This window comes from Symphodus melops (genome assembly GCF_947650265.1).
Source record: "Symphodus melops genome assembly, chromosome: 13".
NCBI lineage: Eukaryota > Metazoa > Chordata > Actinopteri > Labriformes > Labridae > Symphodus > Symphodus melops.
This window is the reverse complement of record NC_136703.1, coordinates 24,332,217-24,351,796: the sequence shown is the minus strand read 5'-3', so window position 1 is coordinate 24,351,796 and position 19,580 is coordinate 24,332,217. Positions and strand designations below refer to the sequence as shown.

Sequence of the window (19,580 nt, the reverse complement as noted above, 5' to 3'; positions counted from 1 at the left end):
TGCCCCCATGCCCGGCGTCACAGACGGACCGAGACCGTGGGAGGCAGCGGGGCTCTTAGGTACCACAGCACGCCGTACAACACTAAACATTTACAAACAATACTGCAGGATAAGATACGACACACGTCACTGAAAATGTGTCTCAGATTTACACGCGACACGTTTAGTAACAAACAGGTCCTGCAGGTCCACATGGAAACAAAGAAGCACAAACTACATGTGATTGACAAATTCCCACATAGCACATGTTCTAATGTTTCCCCCGGCATGAATAAAGGAAAATGATAAAAACCCTCTGTGATGGTTAAAAACCCACAGGTCCTTCTTGACCTTTTGTTTTTCTCACTGTATGTTCCTCCTCTGTCCACTAGATGTCTCCACTTTCATTCAGAGAAAAGGTGAGGTTGTCTCTTCATATTGCAGATTACTTCTTTTTTTTTTTTTTGCCTTGAATTTGGTTTAGTCATAACTATGAACTCTGACAGCTGTTTGCTGTTTATACAACATATTCTAAATCTTTGTCATGATGTCCTCTTTGTGTGTTTTAGATATTGACCTTGTGAAAGGTGAGTTTCACTTCCAGTCTTTCGTCATGTTTCGTACACGGACTCCCCTGTAAAATCTTAATTCTTCTATGAGCAGCAGAATTCGTCCTGTTCCTGTTTTCATAGCTGTTTCTGTTTTCACGTCCCAGACTATGACGCAACCTACGACTACGACTACGATCTCAACTACGACTCCTGTGAGTACAACACGCTCGTTCAAGAAAGTTCTGCTCCGTTGTTTGTTTTCAGGTTGTTCAAGTTTTACACGAGCGGCACTGATTTCACGCTTCACATCACACCGATCACCTAAAAACACCTTCTTTTAATTAGACGTCTATTTAAGCTGAAACATTTCCAGTCCCTCTACTCTTTTATTCCCAGCTCTGACCGTGCACCAGGACGATACTCTCTGACTCGGGGGTGTAAGATATCACCCCATCACTCCTCAGGTGTCTGCTTGTAATTTAAAACTGAGGAGGGATGAGCTCGGAGTCGAGACGCCAAACACAAACTATATCCTCTGCTTTTAAACAATCCAGGGCTCAGGAGCAGGAGGCTCCTTTCCTGCATGTCATTCCCCTCTCTCTCTCTCTCTCTCTCTCTCTCTCTCTCTCTCTCTCTCTCGCTCTCTCTCTCTCTCTCCAGCTCTATCCGCTCCCCTGTCTCTCCAGTAAAGGTCCAAAAAGCTCAAATAGAAATAATAAAAATTGATACAAACACGAGTTGTCTGACAGAAATGTGTTTTTATTTTACTTTCAGGGGACGATACTGCAGACGTTGGATTTGGTAAGTATTTGACGAGTGTCGTTTACAGCTTCATTTCTTTAAAAATATAAATCCTGTTGTCGAGGTGCTGTTTGAAAAGCCTGAATAGTGCTGTCATTGGTTTTTAAGTGCTTTAATACTTTGTGTGTTTCAGAACCCCCCTCCACTTTGAGTACTGTGCATGTCTCCTCATCAGGTAAAGAAGCCTTCTGTGTGTTTGTTTTTAAAATTAAAATAATCAGAATATAATATACAGTATATTGTTGTTCGCTGCAGTCGATGGAGATCCTCATTTCGTGGTTCAGCTGCCAAAGCTGCATCAGAGTCTTTGTTTCACAGTTGACGGCAGCGCTAACGACGTGCTCAGACTGCTGGAGGACCCGGAGAGGGGTGAGCTCATTCGTATTCAATGTTTCTATTGACATATCCTAAAAGTGACTAACTCTCAGAATCATAGGGGCGCTCGTGGCTCAGTGGTGAGTGCGTGCATCCTGTACGGAGGCTGCAGTCCTCAACGCTGTCGGTCCAGGTTCGAAATCAACCTGTGGCTCCTTTCCTGCATGTCAATCCTCCCACTCGCTCCCTCCCTGATTTCCATCTCTATCCACTCCCAATAAAGGCCCAAAAATAAATCTAAAAAAAAAACAACTCCTGAGCTCAAAGCAGATGTGTGTGTGTGTGTGTGTGTGTGTGTGTGGGTGTGTGTGGGTGTGTGTGTGTGTGTTTGTATTATATTCAACGTGACAGCCGCAGGTGTGATATTGTTTTCTACGAGGGAGATGTAGGAACTATATTTGTCTATCCCTCCTCTTTTACATATACATAATATAACCCTGCGCAATACTGCATACATGAATAGTTAATATGTATGGTAACCATGTGCAATAGTATTTGCATTCACACGTCTGTGTATGCAAACTTAATCAAATAGAGCCGCGTCCAATCACAGCAGCATTTTAAAGCTACACGCTCGAGGGCCAGTGTGCAGTTTACAACATCATTGCTTAATGATGTTGATCTCTCAGATGGTCACTTTGTGCTGGTTTATATGTGTCTCTGTTTACTAATCTTACTGCCTGTTGTTGTTTTGTCATTTCTTTTTTTTATTGTTTTTTGTTTGATGTAACTCTGTTTACCTGTTTACTATCAAACCTGCCGAGGGACTACAAGTGGAAATGAGCCTGGAGCTCTAATCTGGCATATTTACGTTTGTGTTTATTAATGTAAACTGCCCCTATTTCAAAAAAAAAAAAAAAAAAAGAAGTAACTGTAGTTACTTATTCTCGTCTTTTCTGAGTTCACACCTTAAACTCAGGTTTTTAATGAAATCATTAGTTTTATTTTTTGTCCTGATCTTTTGTAATATTTGACCTGATTTGTCCCTGGCTGTTAAAGTGACTGAAGTTCTGCCTCTCTTCCTCAAATGTTTATTCTTTTATTTAAAGGCACCTCACTTGTTTTAAATGAAGATATTATTTTTATTATGTTTGGGGGAAAAAAGAGGCTGTTTTATAAACGTTAATTAAAAGTAAGAAGTGATTTATTAAATCTAATAATAAAAGTGTGTTCCCCATTTCTCCTCAAGGGATCATCATTGACGGACACCTGATGGGCGCTCCCTCCAAACACGGGGTCGAAGACAGAGCCAGGACATATTTCGACCAGCTCACCGTTTCCTCAGCCACAGGCGGCTCCGGTGACATCATGATCACCATCTCACTGGACGCCGTAGTGGTGGAAGGAGAAGGGCGGGACATCCTCCCCGTCAATCAGCAGGGATCGGTGACGAGGCAGGGTGTGACGGTTACCGTGGACAACCACCGGAGCTGCTGGATGGAGCTGGGCGGGGACGTGCGCTTCCTGGTCCTGTTCCACCAATACAAACACCCGAGCTACCTGCAGATGGCTCACCTGGGTTTTTACATCACAAACGGACGGGGTTTGTCTGCTTCAACTCAAGGATTACTCGGTACGTATTAAACTGTCACATCTCACTGAAACTTACATTTGTGCACGACGTGTGAGTACTCTGACTCAAGTCATTTATTTAACTTCCTGCTTTAGATTGATGGACTTACAGTGTCATGCACTGGATGAAACCACCTACATCCAACCACAGGCAAAACTTTAATAAATGTTTGAAAGCAAAAAAATAAATTAACATCCTGTTTGTTCATGCCATAGTCTTATAGTTAATATCATTAAATAGTTAAATATTTACAAGTTAATAGTTGGCACCATCAAATTAGTAATGAAAATCTTCATTAGCACCAAAAGTTCCTTTTTCTGATCTTTTTTTTTTTTGCAACAATTCCAATTTCTGCACATTTTATTTAAATTAGACTTTTGTCCCGCCCCCTTTAAATGCCCTTTAAATGTTTATATACATACACATTTTATGTTTAACTCCTTTACAAACAGTTACTGTAAATGTATTTTAGAGACTGAAACGCTGTTTCCCAATCTGAAGTTTGACCTCCTCCAAAAGGTCACTCGACATATGTGAAGCACAAGAGGAACAAAGTCATGCTTTCAAACGACTTTTTTCTCCCTGCCTATGTTCGCTTCTTTTTTTTTTTTTTTTTTTTTTTAATTTGGGCGACTTTTTTTTTAATTTAACTTTTTTTTTAATTTAACTTTTTTTTTATGTAACTTTTTTTTTTCTTTTTCCCTCTTTTATGTAATGAGCCGAGAATTTAAAATTTTAAACCAACAGCGACTAATTCAATCGACTACAGCGGGCCCTGGTAAATGCTTGGTTGTGTTTTGTAATCGTGTTGTGTGTATTTTATACTATATATATATATATATATATATATACCCATCTGAACTGTAGAAAAAAAGGTAGCATTCAGGACAATATGTGTTATAAAGTGGCGTCCTCTGTCTGCACACACAGGCCAGTTTCAGCACGCTGACATCAGTGTAGCTGCAGTGACGGATCATCAGGACGGAGCAGCACTCAAAGCTCCTGCAGTCGCCCGAGGCATCCTGAGGTGGGGATCCGAGCACATGGCGGTCACTTTGCAGGACAAGTCGCTGAAAGACTCGCTGCGTAAACGCCACACAGGCAAGTGTTGGGTTGTCCCTAAAGGAGAGGTGGAGCGACTCCTGGGTCATCCATATGAGAGCTACGTGGTGGATCATGTGTAACTGGAGCCGGGGGCAGCACCGCCCTGCTGCGTGTGAGCTGCACGGCTCAGGTCGCAGCAGTTACCATGGCGGCTTTTAAATGGACAAAGGATGACCAAACAGTGGCTCCCAGTGACTTTTTCGCTTTATTATATTCTGTCAGGAGCGAAACAGAGGCGTGGTTACCAAAGAGGACGGATCCGAGACAGAGCTGCATTTAACGGATTAATGAGGACGTTCATTTTAAAAGTTATAGTGACGGACTGAATGATGCTGCTGTTCCACATCATTCAGTCTGAATTGAATCCAAGCTCTGTGTTTTTTTTTTTAAATGTGTCACACAGAAGCAGTGTTCTGCTGGTTGCCTGGCAACCACACATTTCTGTTTGTTCTGCAGTTAGAAAGAAAAACGCACACTTCAAACTTCAGCGATATTTATCAGACTTTTCTTAGATTTCATCCTGAAATGACTCTCAGGAAAAGCCAGATTCTTCTACTCCAGAGTCAAGTGTAATTATTCAACCTGTATCATTCTGTAAGTTGTATTTTTTTTAGTACACGTGTATATAAAATATTATTGTACGTTTATGTATAGATATCTTTCAACAAAAGGTTACTCGCCTGGATAAAGTCATTGCATCTGCAAAAAAAAAACAAAAAAACAGTCAAATCCTTCCAGGTTTGCCATGTGCTTTTTATTTTTCTATCATTTCATTCATAGTTTAATTCATTTTATTTGTTACACAAGACATTAGGCATTGTTCACATACTAGTGATCAAACAAGGACAGTAAGTTTTCTACTACTCAGCCTATTTCTCTTGTCAAATTCATGGGATATTGTCAATAATAGTGGATTCCAGAGGCCCAAAATGGATGGAAATTAAAACAGTACGACCACACATGAGGCGTTTGTTTTTTTAATAAATAAAAAAAATAAAAAAAAAAGAGCGTACAGTATCTGATGCGGAGGGGAGGGAGGGCTTCAGATATAATCGATGTTGAAAGAGTAAATGATATTCCAGTTTTGATCAGATATCATGTTTCCAGAACGAGGAGCGCACACACACACAAAATGTTGTTGACGCACGGTGTGTGTCTGGTTTTCAGCTCGGTGTCTGATTGGCTGGCTGCTCTCCTTCCATCAAAACCTGTTTCTTACTGTAGGAACGCGAAGAATCATATTAAATCGTGACGCAGCACCGGTGTGATCACTGAAGAAGGTAAACAAAGAACACATGATGACACAGCATGATGACACAGCAAAAAAAAAAACAACAACAAATAAACCCCCCGGTGTGCATCACTTTTTAAAACATGTTTTATCATCAGAACATAAAAGCGTAGCATATTCAGCGTTTGACATCAACCTTTCCACGACACGGCAGTGAAATTTAAATAAATAGAGCTCAACAATAAGACACGCAACACCCCGAACACACGATGGCTTCGCTTCAGGGATTAGTCTTTGTGGATAAAGTGAAACAGATCCGCTTGGAAAACGATCAGAGTGTCTAATCAGGAGTTTGTTGTCGATGTGAAACAAGCCACAGATCAAATCTGGCTGTTGGGAGTGAGGAGCGATAACATGACGAGAGATGCTAGAAACAATATCCCCGCTAAAGTCGTCAGTCACATCTGCAGAGCAACGCACACCCTTCCTGTCTTTACGTTGAGCCAATAACAGCACACAGGAACTATTTTTGGCACACACCTGACCTGCCTCTATCGTTAAGCAGTCAAATTTAACTTCAAGACCCCAAATTAAGGCTCAAACCAAATGAAAAAGGATCTTGGTTCATTCTGGTGGGGTGGCTCCTTTAACTGTGGCTTCATCTCTCCGCTAATGCTACTTTTCCCGGTATTTGACTTCTACAATTTCTCATAGGAGTGAGTCCCTAGAGGGAAGAACTTTTCTAAACGACAATCACATTGGGTTGAAACAACCAAGACACGATCTGGTGCTTCCACTTATCAGCTGAAATTTCAGTCTTCACTCGCATCACTTTCCGATCATCGAATCCCAAAAAAAAACATTTCACAGCGTACGTTCCTGATTCCTCGTGCAACACTTTCCGATCATCTCAACAAGCAGAATTCGCCATAATCACAGTTTTTTCCAAATCTTCCAGAAGCCTCCAACTAAAAAAAAAAAAAATCCTTTCCATGCCTCTTTTAGCGCCGGTCTTTCCCTTTCATCTTTTTTTTTTTTTTGTAAAAACTTGAAGACCACAGTTTCAACCTCAGCTCTGTAAACTTCATAACTTCAGCCAGTGAAATGTGCACCAAATATATAGAAATAAAACTCTTCAATAATTTAAAATGTTAGAACGTAAACTATTCAAATTCAAAAAAACGGACATCAAACAACAGAGAGAAACAAAGGGACCGCTTTTTTTTGGGGGGGGGGTGAGGGGGGGTTTTGGGTGACGGATATTAGCCACTGGTTAGCTTGCCTGCTAGCACAGGGAACACAACAGCATTGCAAAGTGAGCACTATCAGTTGACAGAACAGCCCATTTATATGTAATTACTCATCACATTTTGTTTTTTTTATTTGCCCGACCAACAGATTTTGCCAAAAGGAGCGACGTCTTTTTTTTTTGTTTGTTGTTGAAGTAACACAGGTAAAAGACCAAGTAAGAGAAAAGTGAAAGCAGGGTTGACAGGAGCGATGCGTGGAATGGTCCAGCCTTCATACCGCAGTGTCGTTAGAGTCTATGTACAAATACTACTGTGTGTAAAAGAGGCATGCATGTACACTGGAGGTGACCCTTCCAGAGGATTCTACACTAAGCCATCACGGATATCTCTCACTTCAAACCCTCTCAACGCCGTCAATCTTTTATCCATCCAGCCGACCTCTGATATGAGGAGAGAGACGCTACAGAAAGAATGAAAATGCTTCGAAAAAAAATGGCCGACGACAAGTAATAAATTCACCTCTATGAGAACAGTTAAGACATGATTATACTGTAAAATTCTACGATGGAATGAAAGACCGTATCAACCCTGCTTTTCAGTGACAGAGATAAGGAGTGTGAGTATTTGAACAGAGCGTGTGTGTGTGTGTGTGTGTGTGTTTGTGAGCATTTTTGTGTTTGAATCAAGAGAGAGAGGGACGTAAGGGAAAGGAGGCAAACGGCTGAGAGCAGGCAGAGCCAGGAAACAAACCCTCTCCGACACACCCTGCCCACTTTTTTTTTTGTTACAGGACTGCTCAGACAGCTCTTGCTCTTTCTAACACGGGCTCTGCCATCTCTTCTGCCCCTTTTTAAGCACCGCCGCCGCCACCGCCTCCTCACCCGGGCCCCGCCCTCTCTCAGGAAACACCTTTTTCAAAAAAACTGCTCACTGCTCGTCCTCCCCAAACACGTCGTTCTGTTTGCGTTTCATGTTCTCAAAGTCAAAGTCGCTCCCGGTCATACGTTTGTAGATGTCCTTGATGTCGTTGCAGGTTGTCTCGAAGTGGGTGGTGGCATCATAGGAGCTTGAGGCGAAGACCTGGGAAACATACAAATGAGAGGACTAAGTGCTTTGAGCTAAATGCTAACAATACAGCAGCATGCTAATAATGCGCTTGCAGTGAAATAGTTCATCTCGCTGTATGGACTGATTCCTTTGTTGACCATAAAATATGAAGAGCAAATGTAATCGCAATCGATCGTTTCAATGTCAGGCCATTTATGTATAAGAAATACTTGGAATATGAGCCTCATGTTCTGCAGGAAAAAAAAGATTTAGGGGATCATAAAGTTCATTCAAGAGGACAACTGACTGACCATCAATATAGACGAGACACTCGCGTGCTAGCCGTAAGGCTAAATGTAGTGCTAATGTCTTTGAACAGCTGCAGTGTTGTTTGGGAAACACGTCTTACCTGGCTCTCAGTGCCATCATCTGTGGGCTCATAAAGGTCACTAATAGCCACAAACCTGTCGAGAAAAACAAACAAACAACCCAATTATCTAAACCTGCTTTGATCCAAAGGTTACTTCAATACTCCATCATGTCGTTATTACGCTACGTGTTTTAATTCCACGTGACGGTAAATGCGTGACTTGTTCAGATACTGACTTTTGGTCGATGGGCTCCAGCAGCTCCAGGGCCGGCTCGATCTCAGCCTCGGGCTCGCTGGTCTCCACTGTGGTGCTGACAATGGCGATGTACTTCCCCTGGGCTGCCACATTGTGTGCATAGGAGATCATGCACACATAGATGTCTGGAGGATTAAAAAAAAAAAAAAAAAAAAGAGTTAAGAAGAGAATGAAGTCAACCAGGTTGTGTATTGTAGAAGTGGACTTAACTTTATTGGCTGAAAATTGAAGCCGCAACAGAAGTTGTCGACTACTACCACTACTGGCCAGCAGGGGGCTACGCCACCAGCTTGATTGAACAGAGGTAAACAAGAAAAAGAACCTATGTCTCCCTTGATTAGTTTCATCACTGAGCTTGTTCTTGTTGAGTTTATAGTCCCAGTCGCAACCTACACGGCTCTGCTACAGACTCGATACCAAAACGCTGCACTGACTGTTTGTTTTAGCCTCTAGGGGGCAGCAGAAACGAGCTGGCAATAACAAAGCCAGCACTCATAATCAAACTTAAACAGTTGCTTCAGAGAAGCTATTGCAGACTAACATACTTAGTAAATCAAAGTCCAAATTTCAGCAGCATCGGTCCATCTGGCTCTATGGTATGTAACCTTGTAGTTTCATTGCAGATTGTTTGTCGAGCATTAAAACATAAATGTGTGCAGAATACCAAGAACAATGAACTGAAATTGAAAATGCACAGTCAGGTGGTCCTATTTTATTGTGAGTGACCCCCCCTCCCCCAGCATACAAGTCATCATGAGATCCATTGTTAATATAAGAGGATTAATTATAGCTGCTTTAGGAATTCAGAATCATGCCAGAAAGTCAATTTACATCACAGACTGTAAAGTTTCTTTGTGCATTTGGAGAGTTAGCCATGTTTCCTGGAAATGTTAAATTTAAAACTTGTCTGACTCGAGTCGTCAGCAGCACTCTGCTCTTTATTAAGTCTGGTTCTTGTCAAAACTAGCTTTGTTATCAGTCTTGCTTCTCCAGTAACTTAAAACCATGCAAACTTTAAGCTGCAGTTTCGGCCCGGACTCCTTATAAGTAACAAAGATGGCGTCACAGTGACAGGGATCCTCACCTGAGTTGCGGTTAACCTGGTTCTGAGGAATGATGATCTGGCAGGAGTTTGCGTCGTTGGTGTTTTTGATGGGGTGGCTGAGGACGCAGATCACACGGATGACCTGACCGGCCTTACGGACGCGGTCGGGGATGTAGCTGGGGTCACAGATCAGCTGCTTACAGCGAGCAACCTGCAGTAGGAAGGACACAGCGACAGCAAGGTGTCAGCATCCGGGCGAAATAACAAACGTCCAAAATTTGATTTCTTCTGCATTGCAGACCGTCGACGAGGCCGTACCTCGCCCTCAGACTTCACGCCAACTACATGACCTCCTTCCATCACAATCTCATCCACGGGTTTGTTCAGCATGTAGGTCCCTCCGTAGATCGCACTCAATCTAAAATAAAAATAATGCTTTTTTTTTAGTATTTCTGTTATTAAATTTAAAGTCTATCTTCTCTATTTATTATTTTTTTATTAAACTAACACCATACCGGGCAAATCCCTGGGGCAGCTCCCCCAGACCGTACAGCGGGTACAGGTAGGGGCTCTTCCCATATCGTGCCAGTGATTCACTGTACAGCTTGATGCGATTGATCGTCTCCAAACAGGGGACGTCAAGGTAGCTGCAGGAGGAGAGTAAACATCATCATGATTAATAAGAAGAAAACAGAAGTAACATTTAGGACCAAAAAGTTCATCATCATCTCCAAAATGTTTAGTAAAATAAAATAAAAAAACACAAAGACAAAGCCGGTGTTGTTCTTACTCGTCTGTCCTGTAGAGGGCCAGGGCGTGGCCGGTGAAGTCAATGACATCCTGGCCGAGGTCAAACTTCTTGTAAACATCCCTCATCGTTGTAGTTTTGGGGTCCACGCCCTCGAAAGTCTTGGGGTCATTCTCATCGAAGTTGGCCACAAAGACTAGGAACTTTCTAAACCTCCGCTTCTCAAACATCCCCATCAGATCTAGAACATTCAAAGAGAGGCTTTAAAATCGTCTCGATCGCTGAGATTTTATTCAAAATGCTCGACCACATTCATCCGGGTGATATGGATTTGAAGTTTGGCTTACTTGAAGCTAGCGCCTCAGTCTCGGTCGACGGCACCTTGTAGATTTTTCCCCCTTTGTAAACGAAGCTTCCCTCCACTACTTTAAAGTCCAGGTACCGTGTCACCTCTGTGTATAGCAGCATCTTCACAAGCTGACCTAAAATCACACAGACAAACTAGCATCAAGATAGAGCTCTCTGTATATTTAAGTGTTAGGTTGATTATCATTTCTAATCATAATCATGTACTGTTTATCTCCTCAGTATATGATGAGTGGTGTCAGGGACATATGTTGTGATATAGTCACTACTTTATGAACAAAACTAGTTGTTTGTGACTGACCGTTGGCCATGAGAAACTTGGGGATGAGATCCACGTTCCAGTCTCTTCCTCTGCCCATCGACTCAGGAGGGCTATCTGGAAGACTGAAGCGCTTGTACAGCTGCAGGAAAAGACAGAAAAAAGGCAAATTCACAACATCCTGTGAGGTTGAGATCCATTAAGCTGTAGCGTCACTGAGCATGAGGCAAAGAGACAATAAAAACAGCAGCTGCTGCGGCGCACACTGGCAACAGAAGTAAAACGAGATGAACAGAGGGATATAAAATATATTGATCGCTTTTATAGATCCCAGGAGCTCCTTACCTCCTCCAGAGGGGTGATGGAGGAGCTCTCGCCACCATAGTAAGGGTTCCTGTCCATGTGCAGGACCTTTTTCCCATTCACAGACATGATTCCGGACAGAATGCATTCCTTTAAAAAAGAAAAACAAAGATTTAATGCCAGAAATTAATATCAACAGCAAAACATCCGTTTAAAAATGAATAGGCTTCAAATAAAAGTCAGTGAGGACGAAGGTCGGATCAATTTCAGAGCAACATTGACGCAAACTGAGAGGCTTTGACAGCAGGCTTTAGGGAGGACAGAAAGGACGTGTGCGCATGCGCATCTCGATCGTTCCACAGATGTATTACTGTGATAATCATAATAATATTACCAGTTATGACAGCTGTCTTTTAAATAACAATACTCAACCGATATTAATACGATAATAAGTTAAAATGATTATGGATCTACCCTGACAAAAATGTATTTATTAAAGTACCAAAATGTCGACTTTAATTCATGCAAAAACACGTAATAATATCCTGCTCAATAAGTCAGGGCTCATAATGCCGCATTGGGTGGGATAATTGAGGAGAATTGCGGCATTAGCAGCGGCAGAGAAAGGCTCAGTCATTTAATAAAGCCGAGCTCAGGCCTGCGCAGACCTCAGGATGGAGGCCTGTCTGTGCAAAGAGGACCCACTGACACACTGCTGGGTTACGCCTAAAAGATGCTACAGGGTGTAACACAACACTGAATCAGCTGTGGGGATATTTAAATAAACAAACTATTGGAGCATTTCTTTGTTTTTCCTTGGTTGCACACCCAGTCAGACTCATTGTTTATTTAGCGACATGTATAAAGCGCATCTCTTATGTCTAATGTCTTATGTCACACACACACAGGGATGCAGGAGGCTTTCACTTGTCAGCTCGGATACACAGAAGGAAACGGGCCTTTACAAGTCTGCATGAAATAACCACTTGGAAATGAAAAAAATGTATTCGTTTCTTGTCAAGAGTTGATGAAGCTCGACTACTTACTGTCAATCCGGTGCCCAAAACGATCACATCATATTCCTCATCCATGTTGTATCACCGCCTCTCCCGTCTCGCCCTCTTTTTGCCTCAAGAAATGAAGGGTACTGAAGGAAATAATGCAAATTGAGTCCACAAAAAAGGCAGGGATTCGGCTCGCCTTTATCTGCCCACGGCTGCTTCAAATGGCTCGTTCAAAAGTTAAGTATTATTTTTTATAAATCATTAGGCTTTAATGACCAATGGAATAAACTGTCCACACTGTCACCGGCGAGGACGACCAAAGATGGCCCTGTACGTGGAGCGCTCTAGAACAATCTGAGTGCGCGTCTGAAAATAGTGCGCATCCTCCTCTTTTCCCCCCATCCCGAAACACAATGGACTCAAACTGAAAGCCTGTGTGTGTAACTGGAAACCTCGTTCCGAGCTGCGAGCGATTAGGCACACGTTTGGTCTCGTTTTGTATTGTTTAGCTTGGATTTTTGAAATGTTTATGTCCAATGCTAAAACATTTTTGTCCCAAGTCTGTTTGTTCTCTATTTTCTTTTCTATCCTTCCTTTCCAGTTGTAGGCGCAACGTTGCGATGATGCAGGAAGTATCCCTCCGCCACCACAGCTGTGTGGATGGGAGTTGCTTATACGCTTACTGACCAAACACACACACACACACACACACACACACACACACACACACACACACACACACACACACACACACACACACACACACACACACACACACACACACACATAGGCCGTTTCAAAAGAAGAAACAGTTGAAACTTTACTTCTGTTTTCTGCTTTGTTCGTCTTATATTCGTATAGTGTGTTTATAAAACATGCTGACTTGCATGAATGGGTCTCAGGATTAAAGTGTATCAGCACCGTGGACAGTTGCAAGGTGTACCTGTCATTCATAAACTCAAAGTTCAGCTCCATCATACACATCACATGTCCGTTTATGTTGGATTAATCATTAAAAGATTTTTTGTTTTATTATTTGTATAGCACCACATGTGTTAAGCACTGTACTGAGTATCCACCAGTCATGTCCAAACAGTGGAAGAAGCTCAACTTGAAGTGTGAATCTGAACAGAAGAAAAAAAGGTGAAAAAACATTTTGGTTTCAGAATCAGCTTCATATGTCCAGGACACTCTTGAAAAAGAGATTTTTGATCTCCATGAGTTCCTCTTCCTGGTTGAATAAAGGTTTAATAATTATTGGCCATGTATGTGTAAACACACACAAATGATCTGTCTTCTCGTGAGCTGTGCCCTCAATGTGCAAAGTATCCCATTAAAATGAATAATAATAAATAATCAAAGAATAATATACACAAGGCTAAATATGACAATACACACGTGCTGAGATGAGATTGATAGTAATATGTAATTATGTAACAGATGGTTAATGTGAAGTAGAGTTTTACAGTGTTTACATAAAAGGTGTGCATGTGCATGAAGAGGACAATATTACAATATATGATACAAATTAAATGCAATAAAAAAAAACATTTAAATACAAATAAACAGAGTGCAGTGTTTCATCATTTATACACACTATTATTCATTCAGTATTGTTTTATGATTGATAATTACGTGAGTTATTATTGATAGAGAACACAAGATGTTTTAATTGGTTAAATTAATAAAATGTCTTTTTTTTTTCTTTTTAGGTCTGGGAGTATATTTTTAAATCAGTTTGTTAAAAAAAAAATGTCATTGCTTCAAAAACGAGTCCAAAGAGATCCGGCTCTGGGAGAAGGGCCGGACTTCCCCTCACGAGCTGCAGAATAATGAACGAACCCGGAAGTCTTTTTCTTTCCTCCCATTGCGCACATGACTGTCAGCTGGCTCGCGTCACGTGAGCACAACTTTTGCGGAAAAGTGTCAACGAAAATGGCAGAATGGAGTCGACTGCGGTTAATGGCATTTATTGCCCTTTTATTCGCCATTTTCTCCACAGGGAGCTCCACAGCCCAGGTGCCGGTTCTCTTATGGTCCAGTGATGGGTAAACAGAACTTTTGTTCTTCTCACTTATTTGTCCAGTTTGAGCTTTTTCAAAGAGATCAGCTGACTGTCAGGCTAATGCTAACATTTTGGAGCTAACTGTGTGTTTACTTAACTGCAACTAAAATAGGCTGATCATCAAGAAATCCTAAATGACAGTAAATCAGCAGGCTGGTCGTCTCAGTGTTTGTCTGTCAGGAGTCATTTAAAACATGACACACTCCTATCTAAAGCCTCACTCTTATTTTAATATATGTGTTATAGCTCAATGTTGAAATGACTCCCTGATTAAAACAGCCTCACACATGTGTGACTTTCATGTATTCAGAGGTCAGACACACTCAGCTGGATTTAAAGCTTCCTCCTAAACTTGACACTCAATCTCTTCTGTTTAGTTCTTTGTGTGTAGTTTATTTCAAGACTTGTTAGTTCATAGTTTAAATATCCTGATTGTATTTCCTGCTCTTCTTCTTCTTCTTGTCTCGTTCCTCTCTGAGGGTTAACTAAAGGAGGGTCTGATCTTTTAAACACTAAGACATTTATTAATGTACGTGCTGACAACAACATGCTCACTAAGAGGTTCAATATGAATGTACATCCCTGAAGATAATAATCCATTGATTTCTTTAAACGCCTTTAAATCCAGGCTGAGTACATATGAGACAACCCCATCCTCTTGGAACTGTTTTTTTTTTTTAAATTAACGTTAATGGCTTTTTTTATTTTTAAAATATTTTAAATGTTAAATGCTGTCTGCATGTGGGGTCTGTGACGACGTTTTGTGTGTATAAATATGATTGGTGTTGTGTTTTTCCCTCGAGACGAGTAAGTGACGTTTAATGCATGGAGGCATCTTTACTGTATAACGTTGCAGCTGTTTATTAAAAGGTGCTTTTTTTTTGGAGCAGCTAGTCTGCAGGGGGAACTGAGATTTTTGTAATAAATTTTCTCCAAACTGAAAACAAAAATGAAAATGTGTGAAAGTGATTGTTTGTTTTATAACAGTTTGAAATGTCATTTGTCCTTTTTTTTTTTCTCTCTTTCCTACATGATTAGACTTCCAGCACTGCCTCCTTCTGCAGCCGGTCACATCGTCTCCACAGACCAGCTCGCTGCCTACCTCACCTCTGCTTTAGGCTCCGGCCCTCGCACCGTGGCGTTGTTCCTGCAGGACAAGGTCAGTCTCCTCTCTCTTTAGTGAACACGGAGTGGACTGGAGGGTCGGACAGGAGGAGCTCGATCCTGCATGTGTCTGTCGTGTAAAGCAGTGGAGCACTGAGTCATGTGTAGTAGCAGCACAGTCGTCCCATGTGACACTGAGGAGCAGACTTCTCATTCTGGTGTGACAGTGAGCTCTGGTATTATTTCCCCTTTCACACTTCCTCTGTAACACGTCGTTGGGATGGTTTCTCTCTGCTGAAGGATGAATTTGGATGGAGAGATGTTGCGTCGTTTTTTTCCGTCTTCTCGGGCTGCGCTCAAGTTTTCTCAGTTTCGAAAGATAACCGAGCCGTGGTGCAGTTCACAGCAACAACCACAGCTCTGGGATCAGAGTGTGTTTTTCTAGGATCTTTGAGGAGCTGAATTGAAAGTGTTTTAACTTGTAGGATCCTTAATACTCTCAAGAATAAAGAACAGCTGGTCATCATCCCACATCAGTGTCCACGACACTCTTGAAAAAGAGTCGATACGTTTTTTCTTCCTGGTTAAAAAAAGCTGTAAATCACAACATGCATCATATCCTGTTCTGTGTGTGTCAGTGTGTGTGTTGTATCCAGGCCTGCTGTCTTCATTGTTGCCACCTCTCTGCTCGTTTTGTTAGATTTAGATCTTTTTTCTTTTTCTTACTTTCCTCCAGTTAAGCAAAGATGACTTCACAGTGTTTGGCGGTGTGTTTGGAAACAAGCAGGATAGTGCCTTTAAGAATCTTGAGGTACGTTTTTTTTTTTTTTTTTAAAGCTGACATTAGTCCTCCTGTATTGTGACTTTTTTTCTTTTTTCTTTTTTTTGGACTGATAATACTGATCGTTCTTTCCCCCCCCCCCTCGTCCAGGCTGCTCTGCAGACGTCTTCCTCAGCGGTGACGCTGCCGGCTTTAGAGTGGTCCGGCTCCTCCGCCATCCCCGCCCTGCTGCAGGAGGAGCTGGGCGTTTCTCCTCTGCTTGTAGACGCAGACACTCTGACACATCTCAGCATCAACTCATCCGCCAGCAACCTGCTGCTCATCAATCTCCCGTATTGCACCAAGTAAGAGCTGCGCTTTCAAGCCTGGATCATGTTGGTACATAGGAGCGTTTCCTCAGGTGAAAATAAACCTTTCCTGTTTTACAGCGCGCACAAGTCTTGCAAAGAAGTCCTCCATGACAACGGTACATTTTCATCAACGTGTTTAGAGTTGAGTTATGACCACATGCTTTTATCTTAATATGTCGGGGTGTAACTTGTTAGTTTTTTTTGCTTTTCAACAGACGAGATCATTGGGAACGTTCTGAGCGTCCTGAAAGACAAAAAGGTCAAATACACCGCGGTTTACACGGGATCACAGCCATCACGGGTAAGGTTCGCTGTGAAGCTCGCCACATCAATGAAGACATGCAGTTTTATCACATTAACTTTGATGTGTCGTCCCTGCAGGTGATTTCAGAGACTTCCATATCGGGTCAGCCTGTCGGGCGCTCCTTGCTGCAGGAGGTGACGCCGAGCGTCAAACCTCCGATCATGTTTAATGGAACCGGAGGCCCTTGTATCATGCTCTGGGCTCAGAATCTCAACGTCAGCCTGTCGAGCGCCGGAGCGTGGATCGACCTCGCTGCAGACACGCCGACGCTGACGGGATCCTTCTGCAACAACAGCAACTCACTGTGAGCCCTTTATTTGTCTGAGGAGTCAAGAGGAGTCAAGTGTTGTTATATGACAGAAATAATTCTCCTGTTTTATCTCCAGACTCGTCCTCACCTATGCATCCGGCTATACACTAAGGTAAGAGAGAAAACAACACTTAAAATAAAATAATAAAAATGTAGAATCTTTAGATGTAGAATAAAACATTGTTGATAATAATGATAATAATAATAATAATACTCTACATTTATATAGCGCTTTTAGAGGCTCAAAGCGCTGATCAGAAAAATAAAATAGGATTAAAACAAAATGAAAAAGAAAAATGAACAAATTGTTTGCAATAGAACTCATTTATTGACGCTCACGGACTCATTGTCTTGTTTCTGTCTCGTGTCACTGACATTGATGATCTTTTACGCTCCAGACATGAACTTTATTGTGTTTCTATGTTGCAATGCATGATGGTATATATCGCTCTGATAGGGACCATCATTGGCTGTGCACTACTTTTCACAATGCATTGTGGGTACACAGGGTATGCTCATGCTCATTAAGAATTCAGGCACCGCTACACAATGACGTGTTCACTCGAAAGTGAACAGGGAGTGATTTTGGAAATTAGGTTGTTTTTTAATCGGCTCATTTAAAAAAAAAAAAAAAAATTATTATTTTCTTTATTTATCCTGGAAAAGTCTCAGCAGGACAGTGCCATGTTTTTCCGTCTGTCTTGGTCTTCGCCGTCACTACAGGGAGTTTTCAAATTATGAAATCAACGGTTCACTTATTCAACAGTCAAGCCTTTGATTCAATATAGTTGCCACTTCGAGCTCTGACCTTTCATCCTCTAATACGTTTTTATTCACCAGTCTTCTGTTGATTTTGCAGCTTTGCCATGAGTCAGCGGTTCTTTCCCGTGTCTGCACGGAACTGGTTCAGCCTGGACTCTGTGCAGCTCCAGGCTAACAGTCTGACTGCGTCTTTCGGGAGCCGCAGCATCTACGCCCCTGCAGAGTATTCCTTCCACTGCATGTCTGTCAGCAGCTTCGGAGACGCTTTGCTTTTCCCAAACAGCACCAACGCAAACGCCTCGCAGTGGAGGCTGAATTTCGTCGACTTCCAGGTACAAAGACAACAGCATCTTTTACATCCCGCGACTCAAATATTATGTGGAGTATGTTTTAGTGATGTTCAGTCTTTCTCTCGTTTATTGAGTGTTCTTTTTTCCCTGTGTTTTCACGATGCAGATTCAGGGCTTCAGTTTGGCCAACAGTACAGATTTCTCCTACGCCAGTGACTGTGCCGGCTTCTTCACTGCAGGGATTTGGATGGGGCTGCTGACGTCGCTGCTCATGCTGTACATTTTTGTGTATGGTCTGCACATGATCATGCAGCTTAACACCATGGATCGATTCGACGACCCAAAAGGGCCATCGATTTCAGTGCCTCAGTCGGAGTGAAGGCTGTCCCAAACACACCCCTCTGCCCCTCCTCGTCTAGTTGCATTTGTATATTTGGACCTTTTCTCTGACGGTTTCCTCCGACTTCTTCCTCCGAGTTTTGTTTCCTGAATCTCTCCACGGCTGTCTTTTACATCCTGCTTTCTTGCAATAGACATTCCATTTCATATCTCTTCATCTGCAAGTGCCAAATAAGAAGGCGAGGTGATTTTTCACTGCATGTGCCTGGAGATAAATGTGTGCCATAGTTTGCCAGACATTGTGGGAATTCCCCCCCCTCCCCTCCGCAGGAAAAAAAAAAAAAAAAAAGCAATAATCACCAGAGAATGCCTTCTGTGCTGACGTGAATGTGTCGCTGAATGCTGTAGGACCGTTTCAGACCTCAGTTTTTTCCTTTTATTTTCCCTTCAAAACTGTAATAAAAAGACTACTGGCTGTGGATATCAAGAGTAATTTACTGTTTCTCAGTATCTTCTGAAACTGTTCTCCTCCTTGGAATTGCCTTTGAGACGTATGCTAATACTTTTACTTTGGATTTAGCTGAGTTCTCACTTCTTCCAAAGATAAATCACAAAGTGCCACCGCTTCAATAACATTTTTTTTTTGGACAAATTATTTATTTGTATAAAAAAAACTTTCTCTGTTATACACACTCTCAAAATCTGTCCCTTGCTTTAGGTTTGATAATGACAGTACCTCTGTTCTGTTTGTCAAAATTATGAATGTGCCAATGTCTTTCATTAAAAATAAAAATGTTTAAACTGTGATTTTGTTGGGGGGGTTTTGGGGGGATTTTTTGAAAGCTTTTTGAATTCGAAGACCCTACACTCACACCACACGCATAAAAACTCCCATACATGCTGGGGGAAAAAATTGTCAAATATAACAGTAAAAGTCATCACAGCCAGTCTGAACCAGAGGACACACAAAACCAATCTACACACAAATTCATAAACACATCACTTTAGTTAAA

General features: G+C 41.8%; 3 protein-coding genes and 1 long non-coding RNA gene across 5 annotated transcripts in view; 3 read left to right on the top strand and 1 right to left on the bottom strand.

Annotated features, from left to right (window-relative positions):
* LOC306834193 lies at positions 1–1,328 on the top strand. 2 transcript variants are annotated; one of them, XR_013780460.1, is made up of 5 exons: positions 1–59; positions 372–398; positions 549–566; positions 695–742; positions 1,305–1,328. It is a non-coding gene; the product is annotated as an uncharacterized lncRNA (long non-coding RNA). The 2 variants fall into 2 exon arrangements; XR_013780461.1 differs by lacking the exons at positions 1–59; positions 372–398 and having other exon boundaries at positions 473–566.
* The window catches only part of itih6 (inter-alpha-trypsin inhibitor heavy chain family member 6), an 11,246-nt gene extending 5,554 nt beyond the window's left edge, over positions 1–5,692 (top strand). The window contains exons 6-8 of the mRNA XM_079360093.1: positions 1,587–1,700; positions 2,896–3,279; positions 4,210–5,692. Coding sequence (XP_079216219.1) covers positions 1,587–1,700; positions 2,896–3,279; positions 4,210–4,463 — 752 coding nt within the window. The 3' untranslated portion in view covers positions 4,464–5,692. The remainder of the gene's footprint in view (positions 1–1,586; positions 1,701–2,895; positions 3,280–4,209) is intronic.
* Positions 5,693–6,844: 1,152 nt separating this feature from the next.
* On the bottom strand, positions 6,845–12,619 carry gdi1 (GDP dissociation inhibitor 1). The gene is made up of 11 exons (XM_079360024.1): positions 12,305–12,619; positions 11,301–11,408; positions 10,998–11,097; positions 10,678–10,812; positions 10,373–10,571; positions 10,098–10,229; positions 9,901–10,000; positions 9,622–9,793; positions 8,518–8,662; positions 8,321–8,375; positions 6,845–7,944 (listed from the first exon to the last, which is right to left on the bottom strand). The coding sequence occupies exons 1-11, from the start codon at positions 12,347–12,349 to the stop codon at positions 7,792–7,794; spliced, it is 1,344 nt and encodes a 447-aa protein (XP_079216150.1). The 5' UTR covers positions 12,350–12,619; the 3' UTR covers positions 6,845–7,791.
* A 1,459-nt stretch (positions 12,620–14,078) lies between these two features.
* Positions 14,079–19,374, top strand: atp6ap1b (ATPase H+ transporting accessory protein 1b). The gene is made up of 10 exons (XM_079359534.1): positions 14,079–14,310; positions 15,366–15,486; positions 16,168–16,242; positions 16,363–16,556; positions 16,641–16,678; positions 16,778–16,863; positions 16,944–17,170; positions 17,253–17,288; positions 18,036–18,270; positions 18,395–19,374. Exons 1-10 carry the CDS (start codon positions 14,138–14,140, stop codon positions 18,605–18,607), a joined length of 1,398 nt encoding a protein of 465 aa, XP_079215660.1. The 5' UTR covers positions 14,079–14,137; the 3' UTR covers positions 18,608–19,374.
* The last annotated feature ends 206 nt before the right edge of the window (positions 19,375–19,580 follow it).